Below are 22,799 nucleotides of genomic sequence, written 5' to 3'. Positions count from 1 at the left end.
GCTATTGGACAAATTTATTTCAATGAGTCATTCACACAATTTAAACATGTTAATTTAATAAATAGTATTTAGTTCTCTTTGTGCAATCGATTATTATTTTGATCCAACAGGCTAAGAACAAATTCACACAATATAGTTAATGACTTTATCTCTAATAAACCCTGAACAGTTCAAACTAAAAGGAGTATTTACATTAGTAAGAACTATAAAAATTAAACACTTTCACGAGTGGCTCAGACATTTGTCTATGACAAGGCCAGGAGGTTCTCCAAATGTTATAAACAGAAACAAAAACCTAGCAGCTTTGCTTTATCATTCCAACCATACGGTGTATCTGGACAGGATCCACAGTGCTTCATTTTTCCATGTTACGTCCTCATTCCAAAATGTAATAAATTTGTTTTTTTTCTATACAATTAAAAAGTGTGTGTGTGTGGTTTTTGCTAAATTATTTGTAAAATGAATTTTGTTCATTTTGGAATGGTGCTGCAACATAAAATGTGTTCAAAGTGAAGTACTGTGAATACTTTAGGGATGCAACGTACTTCCTCTACCGTACATCCATGCTGAAGACACTAGACTAAGAAAATGTCAGCAGTCATATCTCAAAGCTTCTCACAGTTCTACAGGAAGTCAATCGGCACCATATTGCAGAGAGCTTTCCCTGGTGAGGTCTGCTGCCCACTGCTCAAAAGGCATTTTTGATTCTCTTGGCTTGCTGCAGAAATATGGTCCAATTGGAGTGGGCTCTGACCGACTTCTTCAAGTACCAACGGACCTATGAGAAACAAAGAACCACCAATTGAATGACAATTATGAAAGACTGGCACATTTCAAACGTCCCAGTCAGCAAGGTCAAATAGAAAAAATATTTTCACACAGGAACTCTTGATTATTCTACTCTTTCACAATCTTATGTGATTTTTTTGTTTTATTTTCCACTGAGAATCGCACTTATGATATGTAATCCCTGACATAGGATTATTAACTGGAGAAAGTTTTGTCACCATATGCTACTGCGGTTTAAGCGAGCCCTGTTTTGAGGACTGTTCTTGTTGGGGTGTCGTGCTTGCAGCAGACAAGACAGCTGACACTATAATATCAGATGTCAGTCCTTGCTTGCAACTGCATTAACCAGCAACAGCAAGCTGAGAGACAAAAATAAAGCTGCCAACACAGCAAAAGAAGATAGTGGGACACAACATGCACAACACTATGTGTACTTGTACTGTACTACTGTAGTGCCATGTGACTGCGATGTTTGTAAGGACTTACCTGCACATGTGCAAGCGGTTTCTAGCTATCCAGCATAATTTGAATCTCGGATAGCCTGGAGCAGCTGGGGGTCCCCATTCTCTGGGCCTTCTGGTACAATTGAGAATCCCCAAAGGAACGAGCACGAAACAGCAAGCCTTCCTCTGAACGCACAAAAGGAATGAACGTCGTCAGGATGCGAGGCCCAAGCGTACAATTACAGAACCTGCTATTGATTGTCTGGGAGCTGTGGACATATATGAAGAATGAAGGACATATACCGTACATAAAAGGAAATCTGCTGAAACCCATGTGGCTGTAGAGCCGAGGATCAACATCAAGTTAATTATTCACTAGAAAATTCATCAATAAACGACAATTTGTCAATTTTAGGATGTTAAGAAAAAAAGCATTTGTTAAATGACGCGTTGATAAAATAACTGCCGAACTGATTTATTCGATAAAATCAAGTGCAAAATAAATACAATTGTGAATAGCGTTGTTGGAAACGTACTGTGCTGCTTCTCTTTCCAGCAGTTATTTCTGAGGTTGGATATATAGTCTTCTTCTACACTTCTCTCGACGTTCTTCAGGTTAGTCCCAGAATATTCTTCAGCAAAACGGTCTGCCACGTAGAAGAGCACCTTCAGGTTTTCCGTGTGCCTTTTGTGAACATGTCCAGCTGACCTGATAGATCGAGAAGACACAATAAATGAAAGTGAAACAGATGTCGAGACATTTTGTCTCATTGAGAAGGTTCTCCGAGTGGTGCGTGACTTACGGGCGGTAGCTAAGGCTGTAGGGAGGCTGGACGACCATCATCTGGCTCAGAGCAGAAACAACGATGAGGATTAAGATGGGCAATAGCTGGACGAAGAGAGCCAGACCTCCCTGGCCAGAGGGGAAAAAAAAAATCAAGCAAAACATGAATGTTACAGTACGACATTAAGTACGTATTAAAGACTAGCGGTACTTACATCTCTCTGCTGCTCTCGTCTTTCTTGTCTATTATGATGAGCAAAATGCATTCGTCCATTTCTGTAAACATGTACATTACCTGAAATGATAAAAAAGAAAATTCAACCAGAGGGAACAAAGTATAAAATAATAATAAGGCCTATCAAAAGCACCGTTCTCCCACTCTGAAATCTAAAGAGTTTCAACATTAACAGTGTGATGGAAATGTGAGCCAGTCTCCCCGAGGAGATTGGAGCCTTCCAAGTCATTGCTAATTATCAAAATGATTTTGACAGACCAGATGGAGCGCCACAGGCAGAAACGCCATTGCAGTGAAATTTCAGAGCAATAATCCTTGTGTTAATGGTTAAAAAGGCTGTTGCTGCAGAAGTCTTTCCCATTATGGTGACGATCAGAGTTGCCCCGTAGGCTTACATTGCAGACACAGAGGTCACCTCATTCTTAATATTATTTGAAATATTCATAACATAGTATACACACTATGTATTAACATGTTGGTCAAAGGTTTAAAACTTGTAGGAAAGGAAGAAAAACCTAAATACACATTCGGAATTTGCAATCCAATCCATTAAGACTGATGCAAACTATTTGTTATGACTGTTTTATTGATTTTGTTGTTTTATGTTGTTGATGTAAAAGGGGCTAAAGATGGAAATTAGCCATTGGCTATAATCTTACATATTTACGTGCAAACGTTCATAAATATGTATGGTCCCTGTTTAAATAAACTCAAACTACGACTGATTAAATCTGTAATTGGTAAAGCACCAGGCTGTGACAACCCTCAGAGCAGATAACGACTGATAAGAGGCGAGAAGCGCCAACTCTGCGAGAGACTAATAAAGCAAAAGACAGGCCAAAGTGACACAGGACAAAGCATTAATGATCAGGCGCTGACTTGGTCTACTAGACTGTGAATGCAAAACAGTCCTTTAAAAAAAATGCATTACATAGTACCTAAAACAAATTACAAGTAAGCTGATTTTATTGACATTCTTATCATTAGGACATGCAACTGATGACTGTTTGAAATGCAGCAACTGCATCTGAAAACTCAGTAGGGTTGCAGACCGCACTGAGCTAAGTAACCTGCACCACACAGCCCCTTTTTACGCATCTCGACTGGCTGCTAAAAACATAAAATGCACAAGGAAATTTCCCACGAATTTTCTTTCTGGGCTGCTATAACGAAATGTTTCCCACACACTCATGCAATGCACATCCGTCCTACACTTACTCGATGGGAAGCCTGCACCAAAGAACATATTGAAGAGATCCTCGGGTGAGATGTCGGCTTCAAAATCCCGATGCTGCCTGTGTCTGCTTGGGTGCGACCTCTCTTCCCCATACTGGTCATACTGCCTTCGTTTGTCAGCATTACTCAGCACAGCATAGGAATTACCAATAGCTGAAAAACAGACAACACTTAAGATGACATTTCCATGCCTTCCATAGAACAGCACTATAAATCACTTTTACCTTTAAATGCTTCTGTGGCTCCAGGTGCATGATTTTTATCCGGATGGAATTTCAAAGCCAGCTTTCTGTAAGCCTTTTTAAGATCTTCTTCAGAGGCCGTCTTTTCAACTCCTAGAATTTGGTAATAATCTTTACAACTCTTAATCCTAGGTAAAAAAAAAAAAAAAAAAAAGTTATGAGAACATAAAAAAAACACATAGATAAGACATAGCTGTGTCTATAAAGTTATATTGAACATGGCTAGACGAAATGATGCAAGTGCCAACGGCTGTATGAACAAACCATACGATAATCAATCGATTACAGCAGAACCCCAGTTCACGAGTTAAAAATGCCTCGGATATTGAACAGATTTTCAGAATTCGAACCACACACATCATGCGTATACATGTATAGGGGCCCCAGAGCATGTGGAGAGGGCAGAGGGTGAAGGCGCCGTCATGATCATACATGTCCTGAACTACTCTGACATACTTCTCTGCCACCCCAGACTTCCCCATGCGGTACCACGGCTCCTCTCTGGGCACCCTGTCATAGGCTTTCTCTAGATCTACAAAGACACAATGCAGCCCCCTCTGTCCTTCCCTGTACTTCTCCATTGCTAAACTCAACGCAAACATTGCATCTGTGGTACTCTTCCATGGCATAAAGTCATACTGGTACGCACAAATACTTCTGTCCTTAGTCTAGCCTCAACCACCTTTTCCCATAACTTCATCGTACGACTTATTAGCTTTAGCCCCCTATAGTTTCCGCAACTCTGTATATTGTCCTTCTTGAAAATGTGCACCAGCACACTTTTCCTCCATTCCTCTGGCATCTTCTTCCCATCTAGGATTGTATTCAACAACCCCGTTGAAAACTTGACCGCTACCTCTCCTAGACACTTCCACAGGTTTGTCATTATTATTTTGTCAAAATAATTCTTCCATCTTCCCAGCACACTACTGGCCTCTGTCAACACTTTGCCATGTCTATCCTTAATCACTCACACACAACATGCTGAGCATCCTTCCATCTCCGTCTCCGTCTCTGTCTCTCTGTCTGGCCAGCCTGTACAGATCCTTCTCTCCCTCTGTAATATGTAACCTGACACGCAGGTCATTGTATGCTCTCCGTTTGGCCTTTGCCACCTCTACCTTTGCCTTGCATCTCATCTCTCTGTACTGTTGTTTACTCTCTACATATTAATATAACTGTAGGCATGTAAATTGATATTTATCTGGTGTGTAGGAACGGATTAATCAAGTTTCCATTTGTTTCTTATGGGAAATATAGTCTCCATTTTCAAACAGTATGACATAAACACTTGTTATTTTTTTTAACACACAAACAATTATTGCTAATAAATCGAATTTAACTGAAAATTAATATCCGTTTCCATATGACGCCGAAACAAGTCAAAATAACACATTGATTTATACGAGGTGGAACATAAGGCTCCACATGTGCACTAACTTTGTGACCGCCTCGCTCTGCTCAGCGGTGAACGGCTTAGATGAGTCTGCGGCCCTCGGTGCGGAGGCATCAGCCCCGTCCCCGTGTCTCCGGTGCCTCGTCGACGGTCCGTCTCCATTCACGGGACTGCCATTCTCATCTGGTGCTTTTCCATTCTGTGCTAAAGACTCCAATAAGTCTGTTTCAAGAAAGGGTAGCGATGTTACTTGAATGTGTCCGTAGATTGCCTCACTAGCACAGGAGCTAACATGTAGCAGTGTTGTTAGCAAGGACGCTAAAGACAATGCTGAATGTGAAATACGAACGAGGAAGCATCAATTTACAATAATAATAAATAAAAAATACTTTAAGTCACCGTGTGTGTGTGTGTGTGTGTGTGTGGGGGGGGGGGGGGGGGGTTAAAAACTACAAATACCAGTGACACTTGGCTAATGATTAGTAGCAGTTAGTATAACGATAAAACGGCAATGCTAACGTTAGCTGAATCGACTTCACGGCCCACCAGCTGACAAACGATCACCGACCGAACGGATCATTCTCCACCTACTTCTGGCCTGCTCGGTCGGGAAAAGTCGCTGAGCCTTCTGGAGAAACTTTCTGGCTTTGTCCTCCTGGTTGTTCCTGAGCGCATTATGAGCTATCTTAATACACCGCTCAGCTTCGTCCTTGTTTGAGTCCATGACGGCAAAGCGGAAATGTTTATTTACCCCGGGACGCACAGAGATGACGTTTAAACCTACGCGGCCCGTACATCATACGTCAAACAGTTCGACGCTGATGTTGAGCAGGCGCGTTCTGCTGCCTGGCAAAGAAAAGGCCTTCGAGCAACGCACGTCGCTTGTTTATATTCTATAAATGTACATTCTTATTGACGATTGGCGACATCTACAGAACCCGAGAGGGCGAAATGATGTATTTAAAAGTTACATTGAATTTCGCAGCTGAATACAGCAGTCCAGGATTTGTTAAACATATAGGCACAATCACATGGAGGCAGAACGCGCCTGCTGCCAATCACCGTGCACTGCGGGACCGAGTCCGGCAACGCGGAGGAATAAAAGGACGAACACAGGAGGAAACGGAGGATGACGACACCCGACGTCACCTCACGTGTTTATGTCTCCCGTCCGGGTTCGTGTCTTCCTCGTTAGTATAGTGGACAGTATCTCCGCCTGTCACGCGGAAGACCGGGGTTCGATTCCCCGACGGGGAGATGTTCTTTGCTGCTGGCGAGTTTGATCCATCCCCACTTCATTGACCATTTGTTCGAGTCTCACCACTCAATGATTAATATTAGTCTTGCCTGGATTGATGGTTTTCTTTTCTTTTCTTTTTGTTATTATGTTCAGGACTCAGGGATGGACCAAAGTAGAGTTCACAGATCCAGGTTGACAATAATCACCTCTTCACTTGGTTCAACACTGTGAGGTAGAGCTGTCAAAAACATGTTGACAATATCATGAAAAAAAATAATGGGCCAATAAAAATGAAATATGTGTTGGCTTGGGAAATTCCTGATCTTCAACCTCTATGTTCATTTAGATTTATTACTCTAGATCTGGGAGGGTAAAGTAATAAACTTTCTGTTGGGGCAAAGTGTGTTGGGTCGCAGTCCTGTAACACAGAGCGGTGGGGCATGATACATGGCTGAGATAACAAGGATTCAAAGTCATTCAAATGGATGGCATGTATCTGTGAATGGTAAGAAGTTCCACCTACGCAAATAGATATACACCCAACATTAAGGAAAATCGGATTTTCATTCTAATTCATTATTGACTGATGGCAAACACACGTTTGCAAATGTGAGGAGTTTGTTTCCAGGGTTGAGGAATTGGGTCACGTTGCATAATGTCCGAATAGAGTGACATCATTCAACTTAAAATGCTTATAATTAAGCACATAAGTTCTTTCAGAATGAACTTTTCTGTATAAAAACATGTTTATTAAGTAAAGTTTTTTACTTAATAAACATGTGGCGCAGTGGTAAGCACTGTTGCCTCACAGCGAGCTGGTCACAGGTTTGTCTCCGACTTGTGGCCATTCTGTGAGGAGTTTGCATGTTCTCCCCGTGTCTGCGTGGGTTCTCTCCGGGTTCTCCCTGTGTCTGCGTGGGTTCTCTCCGGGTTCTCCGGCTTCCTCCCACCACCAAAAACGTGCAGCCTAGGCTGATTGGTGACACTAAATTGCCCATAGGTGTGAGTGTGTGTGTGGCTGATTGTCTGTCTCTGTGTTGCCCTGCGATGGACTGGCGGCTTGTCCAGGGTGTAACCCCGCCTCTCGCCCATTGACTGCTGGGATTGGCTCCAGCTTGGCCCGCGTCCCGATGACGGAATAAGCGGTTGGAAAATGAGTTTTTTCCATAGCCTGGAAACTAAGTCCAGATTGTCCAGGTATTACACATACTTTTGCACAGGTATGTGGTCTTTGAGCTTTTAATTTTGATTATTGATTGCCTGTCATTTCCTCCTTACCCTAACTGAAATATTCTACATGTTCATTGGCATTAAAATACAATCACATTCATTATAGCTGGAACCAGGAAATGTTCCAACTTCTCTTTCAGTGCCTTTCTGTCCACGCTGCAGTAGCTCCATCCGAGCAGTAGATGGCGTCCTTGAAGCTATCCCTCTCGAAGTTGTCCTGCTCAGTGAGTTCACTAAAGGTCATTGCATGAGTGTCGAGAACGAGCGGTCAGGTTTTACATTTCCCCCTCAGAGTTTATTACAGTTTATGTGATTGCGACAAGCTGATTTGGCTGATCGGATGATGCTTTATCTCTCGAATGAGGAAATGGGATGATACACTTGTCTGCAAAATCATGGGTCACAGAGCAGTGACGTGCAGTCAGGGGAGGCAAGTGAGGCACAGCCTCACCTGTCATCATATAAAATCATATAAAAATCATGTATTTATATTATTAAAAATAATATAAAAATCATATAATATATAATATAACATCAGTGATATGATATTATATATTTTATGATTTCTTTTCATTTTTAATAATACAATTAGTGCGTCACGTGTTCTTGTGCTCAGCTGCATTAAAATACTGCAGAATGAGGCCATGTGTAATATGGCCTTCAGCCGATAGGAGACCAGTGAGTGATTCAGCGCACTCGTCAGCTGATCCGCTCGTTCGAGACGGGCTTGTAAACACGGAAGCGCTGGCTGTCTGCATGTCTGGACGTCAAGCAAGAACCCGTGTTTTCTGCTTTTCCTGCCTTCTTTTCTCAACTTCTGAAGATGTCTGGACTCGGATGGGATATTGCGACATGAAGAATTTACAGAGAAGCCTCCAAACACGAGCAACGACTGCGCGTATTCAAAGTCAAAGTGCGCTAGACACTTTTGAGATGTCCCGGGTAGACTTGGCTTTGGACGGACAGCGGAGACTTAACATCAGCGTACACAAAGCTAAGGAAAAGGAGAGCCGAGAGATTTTAATCTATTTATATATTATATTGCACTGTTGCTGCTTCGAGCCCGTGAGACCGGCGTCTGGCCGTTTCTGGGACCGATTCGAGCAGAACCGTGGCGGACTGGGCCTGACAGAGAGTCCATTAGATGGGAACGAGTGTTCTGAAACGTTCTGGAGAACATACGCTGTCAAATGAAGCCCAGCTTTTCCTCCATCGCTGGCATATCTCTGCCGTTCCGTTCTCTCTCTCTCTCTCTCTCTCTCAGCGCAGCCCCAGCTGGACACAGACACGCCTCCTCACCCACACAGACACGTCTCAGAACATGTGTTTAACAGTTAAACATCAGTTAAACTTTAACTAATCAACACACATGCGCCCACACACATTCAACGCTGCACGCACACTGATACGCAGAGTTGAATAATTTCATGTCATATAATTTCATTAAATCTCTTGTAAATACGCAGATTATGTGTGGTCTCCCCTTTTTGTCATAAACTGATGAGCCAGGTTTGTGACAATATGTAAAAAATGCTGGTACGAATTTTCAAACAAAACACATTAAATGTTGCCAATCAAATGATGAATAAACTGTATGTTCATTTATTTGTAAATCTGACTGCCTCACCAGACACGAACCTCACCGCACGTCACTGTCACAGAGGTTAAGAAAGGCTATAGGAAATGAGCTTTTGCATGCCCACAGTACTGCCTTGGTGCTGACACGGTTCATCCTCCTCCAAACTATGAAAAAGAAGTTTTATAATGCACTTTTATTGTCATAAAATGAATAAATTAATCAATCACCAGGAAAATAGTTTATAGAGAAAAGTATGTCCCCAATATGTTATAATCATTTAAAAAAAAATCACTTTCGCTAATGTGTTTTTTATGGTCTCTCTTTTGTTAATTTCAACATGTAAGGGGATTTTGTTTCACAGAGTTCTACTGGAAACTACCAAAAGGTTTTAGCTGCAACAACGACAGTTGAAATATTTTCAAATACCTGCTTTTGAACTGTTCAGATTCTACTGGAGAAAAGTGGGTGAGCGAGTCAGTAAAGGGTTCTGGCGTGCGATTGCCACATCGCAGACTGCGACTGCATGACAGGTGAGTTGACTTGCATTTACAACCTGTTGCAATCTATCGACAGATATGTAATCAAGAAGATAAAGATCGAGCTTATTAAGATAAGGTGTTGGCTAAAGATGATATGACCGCATGGTGAAAAGGGGGAGGGTGGATGACATAATGATTTAGCAAACAGCCAATGAGCCTGAGACGTGAACTCCTCCGTCCACCAACTGCTTTAAAACGATGTTGATGTCGGCTATAAGAAGACCTGCATGGCCTTCATGCTGATCAGGGACAAGTGCTACCGCTGCATTTTGAGTCTTTACCTGCATCTCACGTCCGACCGGGATCCACCGCCGTTTAATTCAAACTGGCCGAGGAGCACACAGTGAGTAGTAATCCAATTATGACATACTACAGAGGCTTTGTTTTTCGTACCTACTAACTAAAGCTATTTTTAGTATACAGGTGCGCAATGGCAAATAAGGTAGAACATTCCATGTTGCACTGACAGCAGTGATAATAACTGTAACTTAAATTACATTGCAAGGTCAGTCACATAGACCTGCCACTGTCATAAAGATCAGCAGCAGTTTGCATACTAGTAAGGATTGATATATGACACTAATGAAAGTGGCACAAAACCGGTATGCTGATGAAAAGTGGCAAAACGGGTTGTGAGTCACATTCAGCAGTAAAAGTCCTAATAATCACTAAGCAGGACCGATAATCTGGAGAGCAAACCAAGCATGGCATGTTCTGAAATGACAACTAGCGGTCTGGGCAGCACGTTGGCACAGTGGTACGCGCTGTTGCCTCACCGCAAGAAGGTCATAGGTTCAAATCTGATGCATGTTCTCCCCGCGTCTGCGTGGGTTTTCTCCGTGTTCCGCGCTTCCTCCCACCAAAAAAAAAACCATGCTAATTGGGTGAATTGGTTACACGAAATTGGCCATAGGCGTGAGTGTGTGTGTGTGTGTGTGTGTGTGTGTGTGTGATTGGGTGTCTGTGTGTGGCCCTGCAATGGACTGGCGGCTTGTCCAGGGTGTACCCCGCCTCTCGCCCGTCGACTGCTGGGATAGGCTCCAGCGTGACCCGCGAACCGGTAAAAAGCGGTTCGGAAAATGAATTTATGAACTAAAACTCTGGATAAAATCATATTGCTGCTGCGGTTTAATTAACATTTATGTTAATAAAACATACCTTTTCATTAATTAACATATTTCCCTGTTGCTAAAGATGTCAGCTTTGTTCTACTTTTTTTTAAATTGTTGAAATAAATTATGAATTTGATCATTGGGGCCCCTTTGCCCCCCCCCTTTGCCCCGTCCCCGTCCCCGTCCCCGTCCCCGTCCCCGTCCCCGTCCCTGTCCCTGTCCCTGTCCCAATATGGAGACCAGCTGCGCCACAAATCGTTTCAGCTTCGCCATCTCCGCGTGAAACGCCGCGTAATCCCGAGCACTAACCCACGGGGGGGGATGAATGATGAAGCGCTTCCGTTTGTAAAAGCTGCATCGTGACAAACTAATGACGGTGACATAACCCGGTACCGGTAACGCTCCCGGAGAGGGCTGATGCGTGCGTGCGTGCGTGCGTGCGTGCGTGCGTGCGCGCAGCCGCCATACTTTCCGCTCCCGCATCCACCCATCCCACTCCACGCATGTCACGGAGCGACGTGTGTTTGTTTTTTGTTTGTTTATTTGCGCACTGTCGTTGCAGAACCTCACCGGCAAAATGACCGAAACGGAAAACCGCAATCACGACGCCGGGAAGCAGCAGAACGGCGGCGGCGCCATGGCGGAAACATCGACGGTGGAGGATGTTTTTGACGACACGTATAAAGAGAAGGAAGGTCCGAAGCCGCCGAGGAGGCTGGTGTGGAGAAACATCGTGCTGATGAGCCTCCTCCATAGCGGCGCGCTTTACGGGCTGCTCCTCGTCCCCTCGGCGTCAGTTTTAACGCTTGCGTGGAGTAAGTATGGAGTCATCTCCCCTTTAGGACGCGCACACGAACAAAAAGAGTTCAGGTGTTGCTATTGAGGACTCTGATCAAAGGGAAGGAAGGAAGGAAGGAAGGAAGGAGAAGTCATGTTATGAAACGGATGTTGAATATTATGGAATAATGTAGCCTCCGGTCTGAATATGTACCCAAATAATTTGAATTCCCCGGATACAGGATAAAACAACGTGCCTTTTTATATGCGGATGGTTGAGGTGTGACAGGAATCTCAACTTGGCTTCTCCTCTGGCACTGGTTGCATAATTCTTTGTGTGTGTGTGTGTGTGTGTGTGTGTGTGTGTGTGTGTGTGTGTGTGTGTGTGTGTGTGTGTGTGTGTGTGTGTGTGTGTGTGTGTGTGTGTGTGTGTGTGTGTGTGTGTGTGTGTGTGTGTGTGTGTGTGTGTGTGTGTGCGTGTGTGTGTGTGCGTGTGCAATGCTGAGCTGCGTATTATTCCACTGGGAAAGACAAAGCACAATCATCGCCATCCCATAGTCATTCCATTGTGAGCTGTGGCACCACAACAGAATGTTCTTTGCTGGTCAGAACCCCCCCCCCCAGTTCTCAAACCTCGTGCTTGCGGCTGAAACGCATTCAGCCGAGTGGGCAGATTTTCGGAGTGTTTCTCCCTATTCCACATAAACATAGATGGAGGTTTTTCTCCTGACGAATAGGGTTGGCTGGGATTAGAACATGTTTGTCATCCTGCTCGCATGGAGCTGCGAGTTGTCTTTTTTAAATGCCTGTCCCCTCCACCGCTCTCTCTCTCTCTCTCTTCCAGCTGCACTGTGCTACCTCATCAGTGCTCTCGGCGTGACTGCTGGAGCACACAGATTATGGAGCCACAGATCCTACAAGGCCTCGTTTCCCCTGCGAGTCTTTCTCGCTCTCGCCAATTCCATGTCCTTTCAGGTAAAACAGAAAAGTAGAAATATCTCATGCGTGTCCTTCCGATTAAATCTGCACCAAAGGTGTGTCTTTGCAGAAGGCCACGCTTTCACAGGTAGCTCTTAAATACCTGGATGTGAAAGTAAGGATTTCATGACATCACACTTGGTTTTGGAAGTCGCATAAGGGAGAACAGGTTTAACGGCAGCGGTGCGCACCCAGTGGTTAATGGTTGAAAATGAAGCGCTTTGCTGCACGTCTGTGCGCCCGTTTAACAGGGGAGGGTGGGGCTGGGTGACAAAAGTGGCACCTATCTGTGAGAGGGGGTGTGTGGGGTTTGTGTTTATTGCCCTTTGCACGATAACCACCATGCAACAATCACAAGATAGTCTTTATTGCCTTTACTCTTCACACCGATTCTCTCTCACCCGCTCTTCTTAATCCGATCCACCTTTAACACGTTGAAATGAAATGTATGAACATATTTATACATTCCGTATTCTATAATGTGAGGAAAAATTCAGATGTTGATCTAATAATCTTTAGATAAGCAATTATACGTCACGTCGTTTATTTGTTATGACATTTACCAGCAAATTAAAGTGGCCATGATATATATATTTTTTTAAATGTGCATTATTTCAGTATATTTCTAGAATTGGAATGACATGCATCAATGGTTTCATCCCCATCTGAAGCCCTCCACGTGTGCCTTATCTCTTCTGCAGAACGATATATACGAGTGGGCGAGAGACCACCGTGTCCACCACAAATTCTCTGAGACGGATGCAGACCCCCACAATGCAAAGCGGGGTTTCTTCTTCGCCCACGTTGGTTGGCTGCTGGTTCGCAAACATCCTGACGTCATTGAAAAGGGGAAAAAGCTGGAGCTGTCAGATCTGAAGGCAGATGAAGTGGTCATGTTTCAGAGACGGTACGCAGACATGACCCCGAGCTTGTTGTGTGGGGTTTACCGGAGTTCGTTCTAAGTGTGTCTAAGGAGATCCGAGTCAACACCTGGGAATAGATCCACTGATAAAGGATGCTTTATTCAGACCAAATGTCTGGTCGCTGTCAGCAATGTTGCTCTTCTGGATGCAGTCCCAGATTTTCACTTTTGCTCTCAGGCGAAGGGGATTCGTTTTTGGCCGGAGTCACATATTATCTGGATATACCCATGCTAATGTGTTCTATTGTGTCATTTGGAAACCATTCATACAGTTTTCCTGGATTTTTATTTTTTATTTTTTTTGCATGGCAGCCTTTAGCTTAGAACAAAATAGATTGCATAGACAGGAAGTGATAAAGTGGAGCATCTTCCCAAATATGCTTAATGTACTGTGTATAGTGGTAATACATGAGAGAAAGTAAGAAGTACAGTTAAGAAATATTCACCATAGAAGATTAACATCCCGATAATAAGTAACTAAATAATTAAATGAGAATTTGACGCACCTTTTTGTGTTGTAGTAAAATACATTAAGTATCTTTTGCCAATGAATTTTCCAATATTCTCTGTTTAATCCAATGAGAGTCTTTTATATGGCTTTATCTTCTGAACTGAAGTCATTTTTTAAAATCCTTTTTCCAGGCACTACAAGCTGTCTGTGACGATCCTTTGCTTCCTCGTGCCCACCGTGGTGCCCTGGTACTTCTGGGGTGAAACCTTGGCTGTGGGATACTTTGTCCCTGGACTCATGAGATATGCTGTGATTCTCAATGCCACCTGGATGGTCAACAGCGCTGCACATTTATGGGGCAGCAGGCCCTACGACAAGCACATCAACGCGAGGGAAAACCCACTGGTTGCTTTCAGTGCCATAGGTAAGACGAATATGTCCTGCGGGAAAGGCCTTAAATAAGTATATCATTTTAATTTAGCGTCTTTGTGTGCCTGGGGGATATTTGAATCCTCATTTCATGACTTGCCGAAGTCGTGTTTTTTCATGTTACTGTAATTACTTCAAAGAGTCAAGACTTTGTGACAATGACTCCCCCCCCCCCCCCCCCCCCCCAAAAAAAACCCTTCTTTCTGAGTCTAATGTTTAATTAGGTACATCATTTAATTCTACGGTTCTCAGTTTTTCTTAAGAAACCACAGCAGATGTAGAAAACACATTAACACCGTTTATAAATGGAAATATAAAAGACCCGTACTTTGTTCTAGAGGCAACAAATTCCCTTTTTAGAAGTTTCACAACATTCATCAATACAAAACATAGTGCCATGGAGTTTTACAACAGGGTGCCAGAGCTATGAATATTCATAATGCTTTGTGATTACAATCAGGATTGAAGTGCAGCTTGAATATAAATTATCCAGCAAGTTTACAGAGTGCACCATGCTCGGAAAAAAAAAGAAGCCAAAACCCAGGAAATAAACTCTGAATTTGAGAAGAAACTAACTTGATATCAATGAAATTATTTGTCTATACAGCTTCAACTCATATTTAACCTTGGCTACATTGAACAGATGCAGCTTGACTAATGAAGGCGTGGCAGCAGTGTCTAATGGGTCCCACAGAGATCTGCTCTAAAACCCCCCAAAATAGACCAATTTATTCTGATTTTTCTTGTGTTAGTTTTCAGCTGCAAACACAGAAACGGGTCATTAAATGTCTCTCTCTATATATATTCTTTAATTAAACCACTGGTAGAGATGAGTATGAGTGTATAAGAATGGCTATAGTATATAGTGGATAAAACATATGTTGTTGTTTTTCCAGGGGAAGGCTTCCACAACTACCATCACACGTTTCCCTTTGACTATTCCACCAGTGAGTTTGGCTGCAGGCTCAACCTCACCACCGCCTTCATAGACCTGATGTGCTTCCTGGGCTTGGCCACGGACTGCAAGAGGCCAGCGAAGGAAACGATCGCTGCTCGCGTCCAGCGAACGGGTGACGGCAGCCACCAAAGCGGTTGAGTCGGCCCGGCTGCACACTGCAGTTTGACAGCGATGTGGCGAAGGGCCGTAACGGAACCGGACGGAACAGCAGGCGTAGGAGGGTGAACACCATGCAATTTTGATTAGCTGTTAAAACCTCCTCCTGAGACTAATATTTGCTTTAAAGAGAGTCGCCCACCTTCCCATAAACTGTACGGGTCTCCTTTTAATTACTATAGTGTCGCCGTCGACAACGACCGTATGTACAAGCACAGCTTTTTCCACGCTAATATAAAAATGTTGACGCGAGAGGGATTGGGAAAGGCGAGTTGGGATTTAAGTCTCTTTTTGGCAGCAGCAGGACAACCAAAATGCATCCGAGTGAGCGGTTGTAGATTAATTTACTGTATCTTATTTCTAAATGTGCTATTTATTGACAGTCTTTGGCACTTTCAAAGATTTATTGAAACCGCTAAATGTGAGGTTTCTCTAAAAGCGCGGATGAAGGTTGAGTTTTATTTTACAGGGAGTGGAGTTTATTTGTTTGCTTTTTCAATTTCAGCCTTTTCTTTATTTTGGTGAGCTGGTAGATTGAATTTCAAATCAAAACCAATGGGCGTGGTTCAGATGTGTATTATGGGATGCATCCTTCTAATCAGGATGGAGTTTTCTGGTATGAAACGGTGTTTACCTCTATTTGGGTTGAGAAGCTAACCCTTTTTAGAGAATGCCAGTCAGACTCACACATACGATTGGAATTCTCATTCCTAATCTGGAAAGAGAGGATCACTTTCTCCAGATTAGGCCAGAGCAGTATGTGTCAGGGGTCCTATATTTACGCGTGTCCCAGAGAAGTTTTGCAAACGTTTAAGTTTAAGAGAGTTGCAAGAGAAAAATGATGCTAATAAATCTGAGTTTATATTTTCTGTCTAATCATGACTGTGGTTTGTGTTTTTAGGAACCATTCAAAGACTGAAATATATTATAATGTACACAGTGGGACCATTCAACAACAACAAGGGGTTAATATCATTTAAGTTTTGTGGAACAAAAAAAATACGGATGAAGATCCAAACTTGTCACTCTTACTATTTTACAGTGGAACCACTTTTCTACACTGTTAACTTCTCAAAGAGTCAATGCCTTAAACTTGGCAACTTTTTTTTGAAGAATGTTAATCCCACTTGTATGCGCTATAAATAAACTACATTTTATACTTAACACAACATGTTTTGTTGTTGTTGGAAGTCTGTGATACCCTTAAATGTTCCACATAAAAAAACTAAAATGGCTGTACTATTTTATTTACAATAGCATATTATTAACATAACTAATAACTTATATAATTAATTATTATAAATAGAAAGCAACAAAGTGCTTTATAAAGGGTGGCATCACAGGAATCTGAGTTTTATTATCACACACATACAAGCACTGGGACATTTCAGAAATATATCAGAAAAAAGAAAAGAAAAAACTCATGATGAATACATTTAATTTGTGAAGTGTCCACGATGCTTATATGTAAATGCTTTTGTTTCATTTGTATGCTCAACATATATTCTCATACTCCAGTATTCATGTGTTCACATATATGGTATTTAAAATGTATGGGATCCGTGAGATCTTTATTGATAACCTGTCTGTCTTTGAATAAAGCCCATCTGATCAACGTGCTTTCATGAGATGATTGAGTTGCTCAAACAGGGTTGAAGGAGAGGCAATGTAGAAAAACAGCGCAGATGATATATTAAAGAAAAGAACAGAGAAACAAAAAAAAAAAGGTGAAGGTGTGCCACAAAGAGCATAAAGACGTGTGTGTGATGAGATTACTCCCTCTGCTGGAGATTATCAGACAATGCGGATCCTGTATCTGTGGCGTGAAAAGAAATTCTTAAAGTGTGGCTTGTTGAAGTTTGTGATCTGCTGCTCTCCAGAGAGCGCACGGCTGATCTGTTGCGCCAACGACGCGGTCTCTGCCCATCGGCTGAGTGTCAGGTCATCCTCTTTGCGCCATGCTACCACTGGCCTTGCCATCAGGGCAAAGAGAGCTCGATTGCGCCACTGTGCTCCGTCGGGCAGTTCGGGCTCAGTATATTTGCAAAGTTGTGCAAAAAAGAAGGAGAAAATAAGTAATCAAATAATAAGTAATAACGAGAAATGGTTGCAAAATCTATACTGGACTGAAATCAAGCTAGTTTGGAAAATACCCTCCTCACTGTAGCCGTTGAATGTAAGAAAATGTAGGGAAATTAATTAAAACGTGCGCTTATTTGATGATTTCTGTTAAGAAATAAATATAATTTAATAAGCCAACTAAATGGCTTATGTTTTTGCCTTATTCTACGTCTCATTCCTCCTCAAATCTTAATCCAAAAACATCCCCAAATCCCCCTCTATCCCCTTTTTCCCCCCAAATCACCCCCCCCCCCCCCCTCTAATCCTAATTTGCACACAAGAAGATTGCTAAAGGCCTGCCTACACCAAAAGGGCAGGTTCCTAGGGTCAGATGGGGTTATTGGGGAATAACCCTTAATCTCATCCAGTGTCGGGTATAGGGACCGTCTGGATTAGTGATGCAAATGTCTCCTTTCAGTGTTTAAAACAGAGTTTATTTTCTTTAAAAAAAAAAACTCTCCAGTCTAACGGAATATTTATATTTAATTATTTTCGAACATTTTTTTAGTTGTTTGAAGTCATAAAAAAAATCATCAAGGCTGCATTGATCCGGAAAAAAGCGGATCATCCAAGATGATTATTAATCAACTTTAATGCGCCCTATAAATACAGTATTTTGTAAACGTATAAAGGCAGTTTGACCAAGTTGAAATGACCACATAGCACGTTTGAGGCGTCTTTCTCCTTCCGTGTGAGTAACGGTGATAAAGGCTGATTAAATCACAAACCTTGCGGCGCTATCAAACAAGCATCCGGAGGACTACATCTCCCGCTAATCCCCTCGCAATCATGATGCGCGTAAAATATCTACAATCCAAGCGATCAGTGTTGCACTTTTCCTTCAGGATTAAACAAATCCCCCCTTTGCTCCTGAATGGAGGTATAGGGAGCCTCTACCCGTTGCCCGGCCCTTAAGGCCCAGGGTGCCCTGATCATCTCAGGCGCTCCTTTTGCGCAAATGCTTGTGATTGGCCAAGAAAGTAAGAAGGGGGGGAAACTCTTTAATTAAGCAGATAATCTCTTGTTGGGACGAGAGCAGCTCCATTTCAAAGCCTCCTCCTTGAATATTGGAACCCCTGGTGAAGTTTCATGCGCTGGGACTCAGTTTCCTCTCCATCGTTTGACTGTCTGCAGGCTTTGGACGGGCTCAGTCAGCGCCGACGCTCACCTGTCAGGATGTTCATGCATTTGGAGGCTTTCTATTACATTTTCATTCTTCTGGCTCACATGAGGTCGTGTTGCTGCTGGTGAGTTAGATCTTAAATATTACAAATGAAGTTCATAATAATATTAATGTCACATGCAGATGTTTTCCCAACATTGTAAATCCTATTTTTTTTTTCATTTTATTCTCCAAATCACTGTAGATTAATACTCAAATTCTTTGTATGAGCCGTAAAAATCACTTAATTGAACAAAAAGAGAAGACAGAAAGGCAACTATTATTTGTTCAGCTTTTAACAAGGCATCGTTTGTAGACGGTTCAACAGATGTAACTAATCCATTTGCTTCTCATACCTTTATTAAAGGTTAATTGGATGTGACGATGATGAGCTATTAATTAATAATTTATTACAATTCACAATTACATAAATAAATTGTATTATAATTTGGAACCCAAACTTTTTCTTTTTTATAGATAAAATACAAACTGCTCAATGGGATTTTTCCACAATCTGGCAACCCAAAATGTCATGCCGTCATACATTAGCACCGTGAGAGACACTGCGCTCAGTGTGTCGTGTTCCTTGCAGTGCTGGAATTACATTTTCCTTGCGGTCCGGATGCCTACTGGTGTCACGGTTTAACATGTTATGATGAGCCCTAATGAGAGATGTTAGCAGAGGAATTTGTGGAGGACACTGAGCTTCCCTAAGTGAATAAGCTGTCTCCTTTTCCAGGTCAGTGAATAATTTCTTGATGACTGGACCCAAGGTAAGCCAACTTTCTTTTGATCTTTTCTTCCTGCCATTTTCCCAAAAGAGACAGAGAACATGATTTCTGTGTTCACTTGGCATCATTGTGATATCTCAGCCTTAAGTTAATTGAGAAGTTCTGGTTCCTTTCTCTATGCAACAATACCATTAATGATACATCAGTGATATGCTTGGCTGTTTGTAACCCCCCCCCTTGCACACTTAACCTAATTCATACACTCTGTGTATCGGCTTGGCTGCGTGTTTTAAGGGGGCGAGGGTGGACATTGCTGTAGTGGGTGGTCATCATTAGTGAGCCAGACCCCTGTGAAAGAGGTGCTACTCTATCTGCCCAAAGGCCACTTGAGACATATTAGTCAGAACAAGCAGCAGCAGAAGAAGAAGAAGACCAAACATTCACTGCATCCTCTGTGAGGTCAGAAAGCAAAGCTGACTTCTGGGAAGCTATCTTAAAGCTCCACAAAACCTATAACACCCCCCCGAGATGTGAGATGCTTCAGTTTAGAAGCACGTTGACGCCGTTGTGAGGTGAAGGGATGCCTGTGCACCATTTAGCGGCTTTCATATATCCTGCTTTCCTGCCGCAGGCATACCTGATCTATTCCAGCAGCGTGGCAGCGGGAGCCCAGACGGGCATAGAGGAGTGCAAGTACCAGTTTGCGTGGGACCGCTGGAACTGCCCGGAGAGAGCTCTGCAGCTGTCCACACACAGCAGCCTGCGCAGCGGTGAGTCCAGAGACGCCGGCTGAAGCTGCCTCATTCAAAATGGTTATTGTAGAGTGAACACAGGAGCTTCAGGCAAAACAAGCACACAGATCCATTTCAACACAACCCGCCAATTACTGCCTCTGATTGTTGCATATGTGACAGCAATGTACCCAAATGCACCGTTTAGCTCAAACACCTGAATGCAACACAGAACGCTGACTAAAGCCGAAATTCAAAGCTATTTTTTAGACATTAGATTAACATCAAATATGTAATGTGGGGCTTTTACACTTGTTGCAGGTGATTCGACCAATGAGATGCGGTACTAGAGTCTATTTCACCAACCTGCAAGGCAGTTATTGTGTCTCTCTGTCAACAGCAAATCGAGAGACAGCGTTTGTTCACGCCATCAGCTCCGCAGGGGTCATGTACACTTTAACCAGGAACTGCAGCCTCGGAGACTTCGACAACTGCGGCTGTGATGACAGTAGAAATGGACAGAGAGGTCAGAGGAAAACACAAATCTGTACATAAACATACAGCGGAAGAAAAAAAAAATCAATCATATAGAACAGGTGACTTTGAACTGAATCCCTTCCTTGCCCTTCTAGGTGGTCACGGTTGGCTCTGGGGTGGTTGCAGTGACAATGTGGGTTTTGGGGAGGCCATCTCCAAGCAGTTCGTCGATGCCTTGGAGACTGGGCAGGACGCACGCGCGGCCATGAATCTCCATAACAACGAAGCCGGACGCAAGGTAAAGTGGGCGCTGTCAATTCATCCCGTCGGTTTGGCAAAGAGAGACGACGTCCGAGAATAATGCGGCACAATTATGTTTCCATTGGAACCAAACTCGGCTGAAAATGTTGGGAGTCTCTCCCGGCCCTCCAACTGATTGCGCAGTGTAAAGCACCTTTTCAATCATTTTTTCCTTTCTCAGAATTACGCTCACTGTGCCACCCAAGGATCCCTTTCACTCCGTTATAAGAGAGTGCCACTCGTCCCCAATAATAACAGTGTGTTCGGTGTACCAGAAGGGCCCATTTACCAGCGCTGAATGCCCCTTATGACAATCCCTCAACTCAAGAATCTGACCGTCGCTGGTGCAGCCTTAATTAGAGGAGCATGGGGAGCCAGACAGTGCACAGCATTCTGCATTATGCTGCTTCCTTAAAATAAGAGTTTAGTTTTATTCTTGCAATAAGGATCCCACATTTATGTTGGTCTTTGTTTGGCCCCGGGGGAGTCTGAGGGGACCACAGGCGTGCAGCTGAAGTGCTCTTTGTTTACGTGCCTTTGCTCCCCCCCCCCCTGTTGGGCCCTAGGAATCTCCATGGCACCTGGAGCATCATTGTAACAGAAAAAAGTGGGGATAGAAAGGGGGGGGAACCCCCCCCCCCTCTTTTTTCCATTTCTCCACTCAATGGGATTTTCCATTGGACGTCGTCACACTGGAAAACATGTTGATAATGAACATGCTAAATAAATACTTCTATTTCTTCTGAAGGGACAATAGGGCTCTATGTGAAACTTTGGTGCAGCTTCAACTCGAGAGAGAAAGCTCCTCCCCTCCTCATGAAGTGAAAATGTCCCTTTTCAACTGACAGCTGTTTTGTGTTGGGTAAAGTCAGGAGACACTGAGGACGACAAAGACACTCAGCAATGGACCTTGAAGCTATCATTTCTTCTATTCATTGCATTCATCCCTCGTTTTCTTTTACTTAACTGGAACGCTAATGCAATCGGTGCATTTTGGAAACACATCAATCAAGGGACGAGAGACACCCTGCCCTGTTTTACACACAGACCTGTGGACACGTGTGCGTACGCATAAGCTGGAATCAGACTGGAATCACTTTTATTGTTGGTTTCTATTGTTCTTGATAAACTCGTATTCACCAGCACAATAAAACAAAATGAAACTTTGAGAAGTAAATCTATTTTTCTGTTTGCCTTTTCTCTTTCATCAGGCTGTGAAGGGGACCATGCAGAAAACGTGCAAGTGCCACGGGGTATCAGGAAGCTGCACCACCCAAACCTGTTGGCTGCAGCTGCCCGAATTCAGAGAGGTGGGCAACTATTTGAAGGAGAAGTACCACAGAGCCCTGAAGGTGGACCTCCTCAGAGGAGGCGGGAACAGCGCGGCCAGCCGGGGTTCCATCGCCGACAGTTTTAGTTCCATGTCTCGCAAGGAGCTCGTCCACTTGGAGGACTCTCCAGATTACTGTCTGGAAAACCGCACTCTGGGCCTGCCGGGCACAGAGGGCCGCGAGTGCCTCAAGAAGGGCAAGAGCCTGAGCAAATGGGAGAAGCGGAGCTGCAAGCGACTGTGCGGAGAGTGCGGGCTGGCTGTGGAGGAGCGCAAAGCTGAGACGGTGTCCAGCTGTAATTGTAAATTCCACTGGTGCTGTGCGGTGAAGTGCGATCAGTGCAGAAAGACAGTGACCAAGTACTTTTGCGTGAAGAAAGGAGGTCAGAGGGGAAGGAACGAGAGCGCCAGCGGCCGGCGGAAGACCCTCAGGCTAAGGAAGAAGCACTGA

The 22,799-nt window shown here is 43.4% G+C and overlaps 3 protein-coding genes and 1 non-coding gene across 4 annotated transcripts; 3 read left to right on the top strand and 1 right to left on the bottom strand.

Moving 5' to 3' along the window:
* Nucleotides 1–5,849, bottom strand: dnajb12a (DnaJ heat shock protein family (Hsp40) member B12a). The gene is made up of 9 exons (XM_068741101.1): nucleotides 5,717–5,849; nucleotides 5,170–5,347; nucleotides 3,712–3,857; nucleotides 3,470–3,640; nucleotides 2,232–2,311; nucleotides 2,036–2,145; nucleotides 1,769–1,941; nucleotides 1,276–1,418; nucleotides 1–778 (listed from the first exon to the last, which is right to left on the bottom strand). The coding sequence occupies exons 1-8, from the start codon at nucleotides 5,847–5,849 to the stop codon at nucleotides 1,297–1,299; spliced, it is 1,113 nt and encodes a 370-aa protein (XP_068597202.1). The 3' UTR covers nucleotides 1–778; nucleotides 1,276–1,296.
* Nucleotides 5,850–6,310: 461 nt separating this feature from the next.
* On the top strand, nucleotides 6,311–6,382 carry trnad-guc (transfer RNA aspartic acid (anticodon GUC)). The gene has a single exon. It is a non-coding gene; the product is annotated as a tRNA-Asp (tRNA).
* Nucleotides 6,383–11,342: 4,960 nt separating this feature from the next.
* scdb (stearoyl-CoA desaturase b) lies at nucleotides 11,343–15,478 on the top strand. Its single transcript, XM_068741561.1, has 5 exons — nucleotides 11,343–11,640; nucleotides 12,447–12,577; nucleotides 13,282–13,487; nucleotides 14,145–14,377; nucleotides 15,279–15,478. Exons 1-5 carry the CDS (start codon nucleotides 11,403–11,405, stop codon nucleotides 15,476–15,478), a joined length of 1,008 nt encoding a protein of 335 aa, XP_068597662.1. The 5' UTR covers nucleotides 11,343–11,402.
* A 3,315-nt stretch (nucleotides 15,479–18,793) lies between these two features.
* On the top strand, nucleotides 18,794–22,799 carry wnt8b (wingless-type MMTV integration site family, member 8b). The gene is made up of 6 exons (XM_068741560.1): nucleotides 18,794–18,864; nucleotides 19,519–19,552; nucleotides 20,142–20,280; nucleotides 20,642–20,767; nucleotides 20,874–21,016; nucleotides 22,230–22,799. The coding sequence occupies exons 1-6, from the start codon at nucleotides 18,794–18,796 to the stop codon at nucleotides 22,797–22,799; spliced, it is 1,083 nt and encodes a 360-aa protein (XP_068597661.1).

Source organism: Brachionichthys hirsutus, chromosome 7 (genome assembly GCF_040956055.1).
Source record: "Brachionichthys hirsutus isolate HB-005 chromosome 7, CSIRO-AGI_Bhir_v1, whole genome shotgun sequence".
Classification (NCBI taxonomy): Eukaryota; Metazoa; Chordata; class Actinopteri; order Lophiiformes; family Brachionichthyidae; genus Brachionichthys; species Brachionichthys hirsutus.
This window is presented reverse-complemented; position numbering and strand designations above follow the sequence as displayed.

What these genes read in the sequence shown, in the direction of transcription:
- dnajb12a (XM_068741101.1), bottom strand. Translation starts at nt 5,849, where the DNA reads ATGGACTCAAACAAGGACGAAGCTGAGCGGTGTATTAAGATAGCTCAT. An exon ending in AGCCACAGAAGCATTTAAAG is followed by an intron (nt 3,641 to 3,711) that starts GTAAAAGTGATT and finishes TCTGTTTTTCAG; the next exon opens with CTATTGGTAATTCCTATGCT. An exon ending in GACGAGAGCAGCAGAGAGAT is followed by an intron (nt 2,146 to 2,231) that starts GTAAGTACCGCT and finishes CCCTCTGGCCAG; the next exon opens with GGAGGTCTGGCTCTCTTCGT.
- scdb (XM_068741561.1), top strand. Translation starts at nt 11,403, where the DNA reads ATGACCGAAACGGAAAACCGCAATCACGACGCCGGGAAGCAGCAGAAC. An exon ending in AGTTTTAACGCTTGCGTGGA is followed by an intron (nt 11,641 to 12,446) that starts GTAAGTATGGAG and finishes TCTCTCTTCCAG; the next exon opens with CTGCACTGTGCTACCTCATC. An exon ending in CCAATTCCATGTCCTTTCAG is followed by an intron (nt 12,578 to 13,281) that starts GTAAAACAGAAA and finishes TCTCTTCTGCAG; the next exon opens with AACGATATATACGAGTGGGC.
- wnt8b (XM_068741560.1), top strand. Translation starts at nt 18,794, where the DNA reads ATGTTCATGCATTTGGAGGCTTTCTATTACATTTTCATTCTTCTGGCT. An exon ending in ATGAGGTCGTGTTGCTGCTG is followed by an intron (nt 18,865 to 19,518) that starts GTGAGTTAGATC and finishes CTCCTTTTCCAG; the next exon opens with GTCAGTGAATAATTTCTTGA. An exon ending in ACACAGCAGCCTGCGCAGCG is followed by an intron (nt 20,281 to 20,641) that starts GTGAGTCCAGAG and finishes CTCTGTCAACAG; the next exon opens with CAAATCGAGAGACAGCGTTT.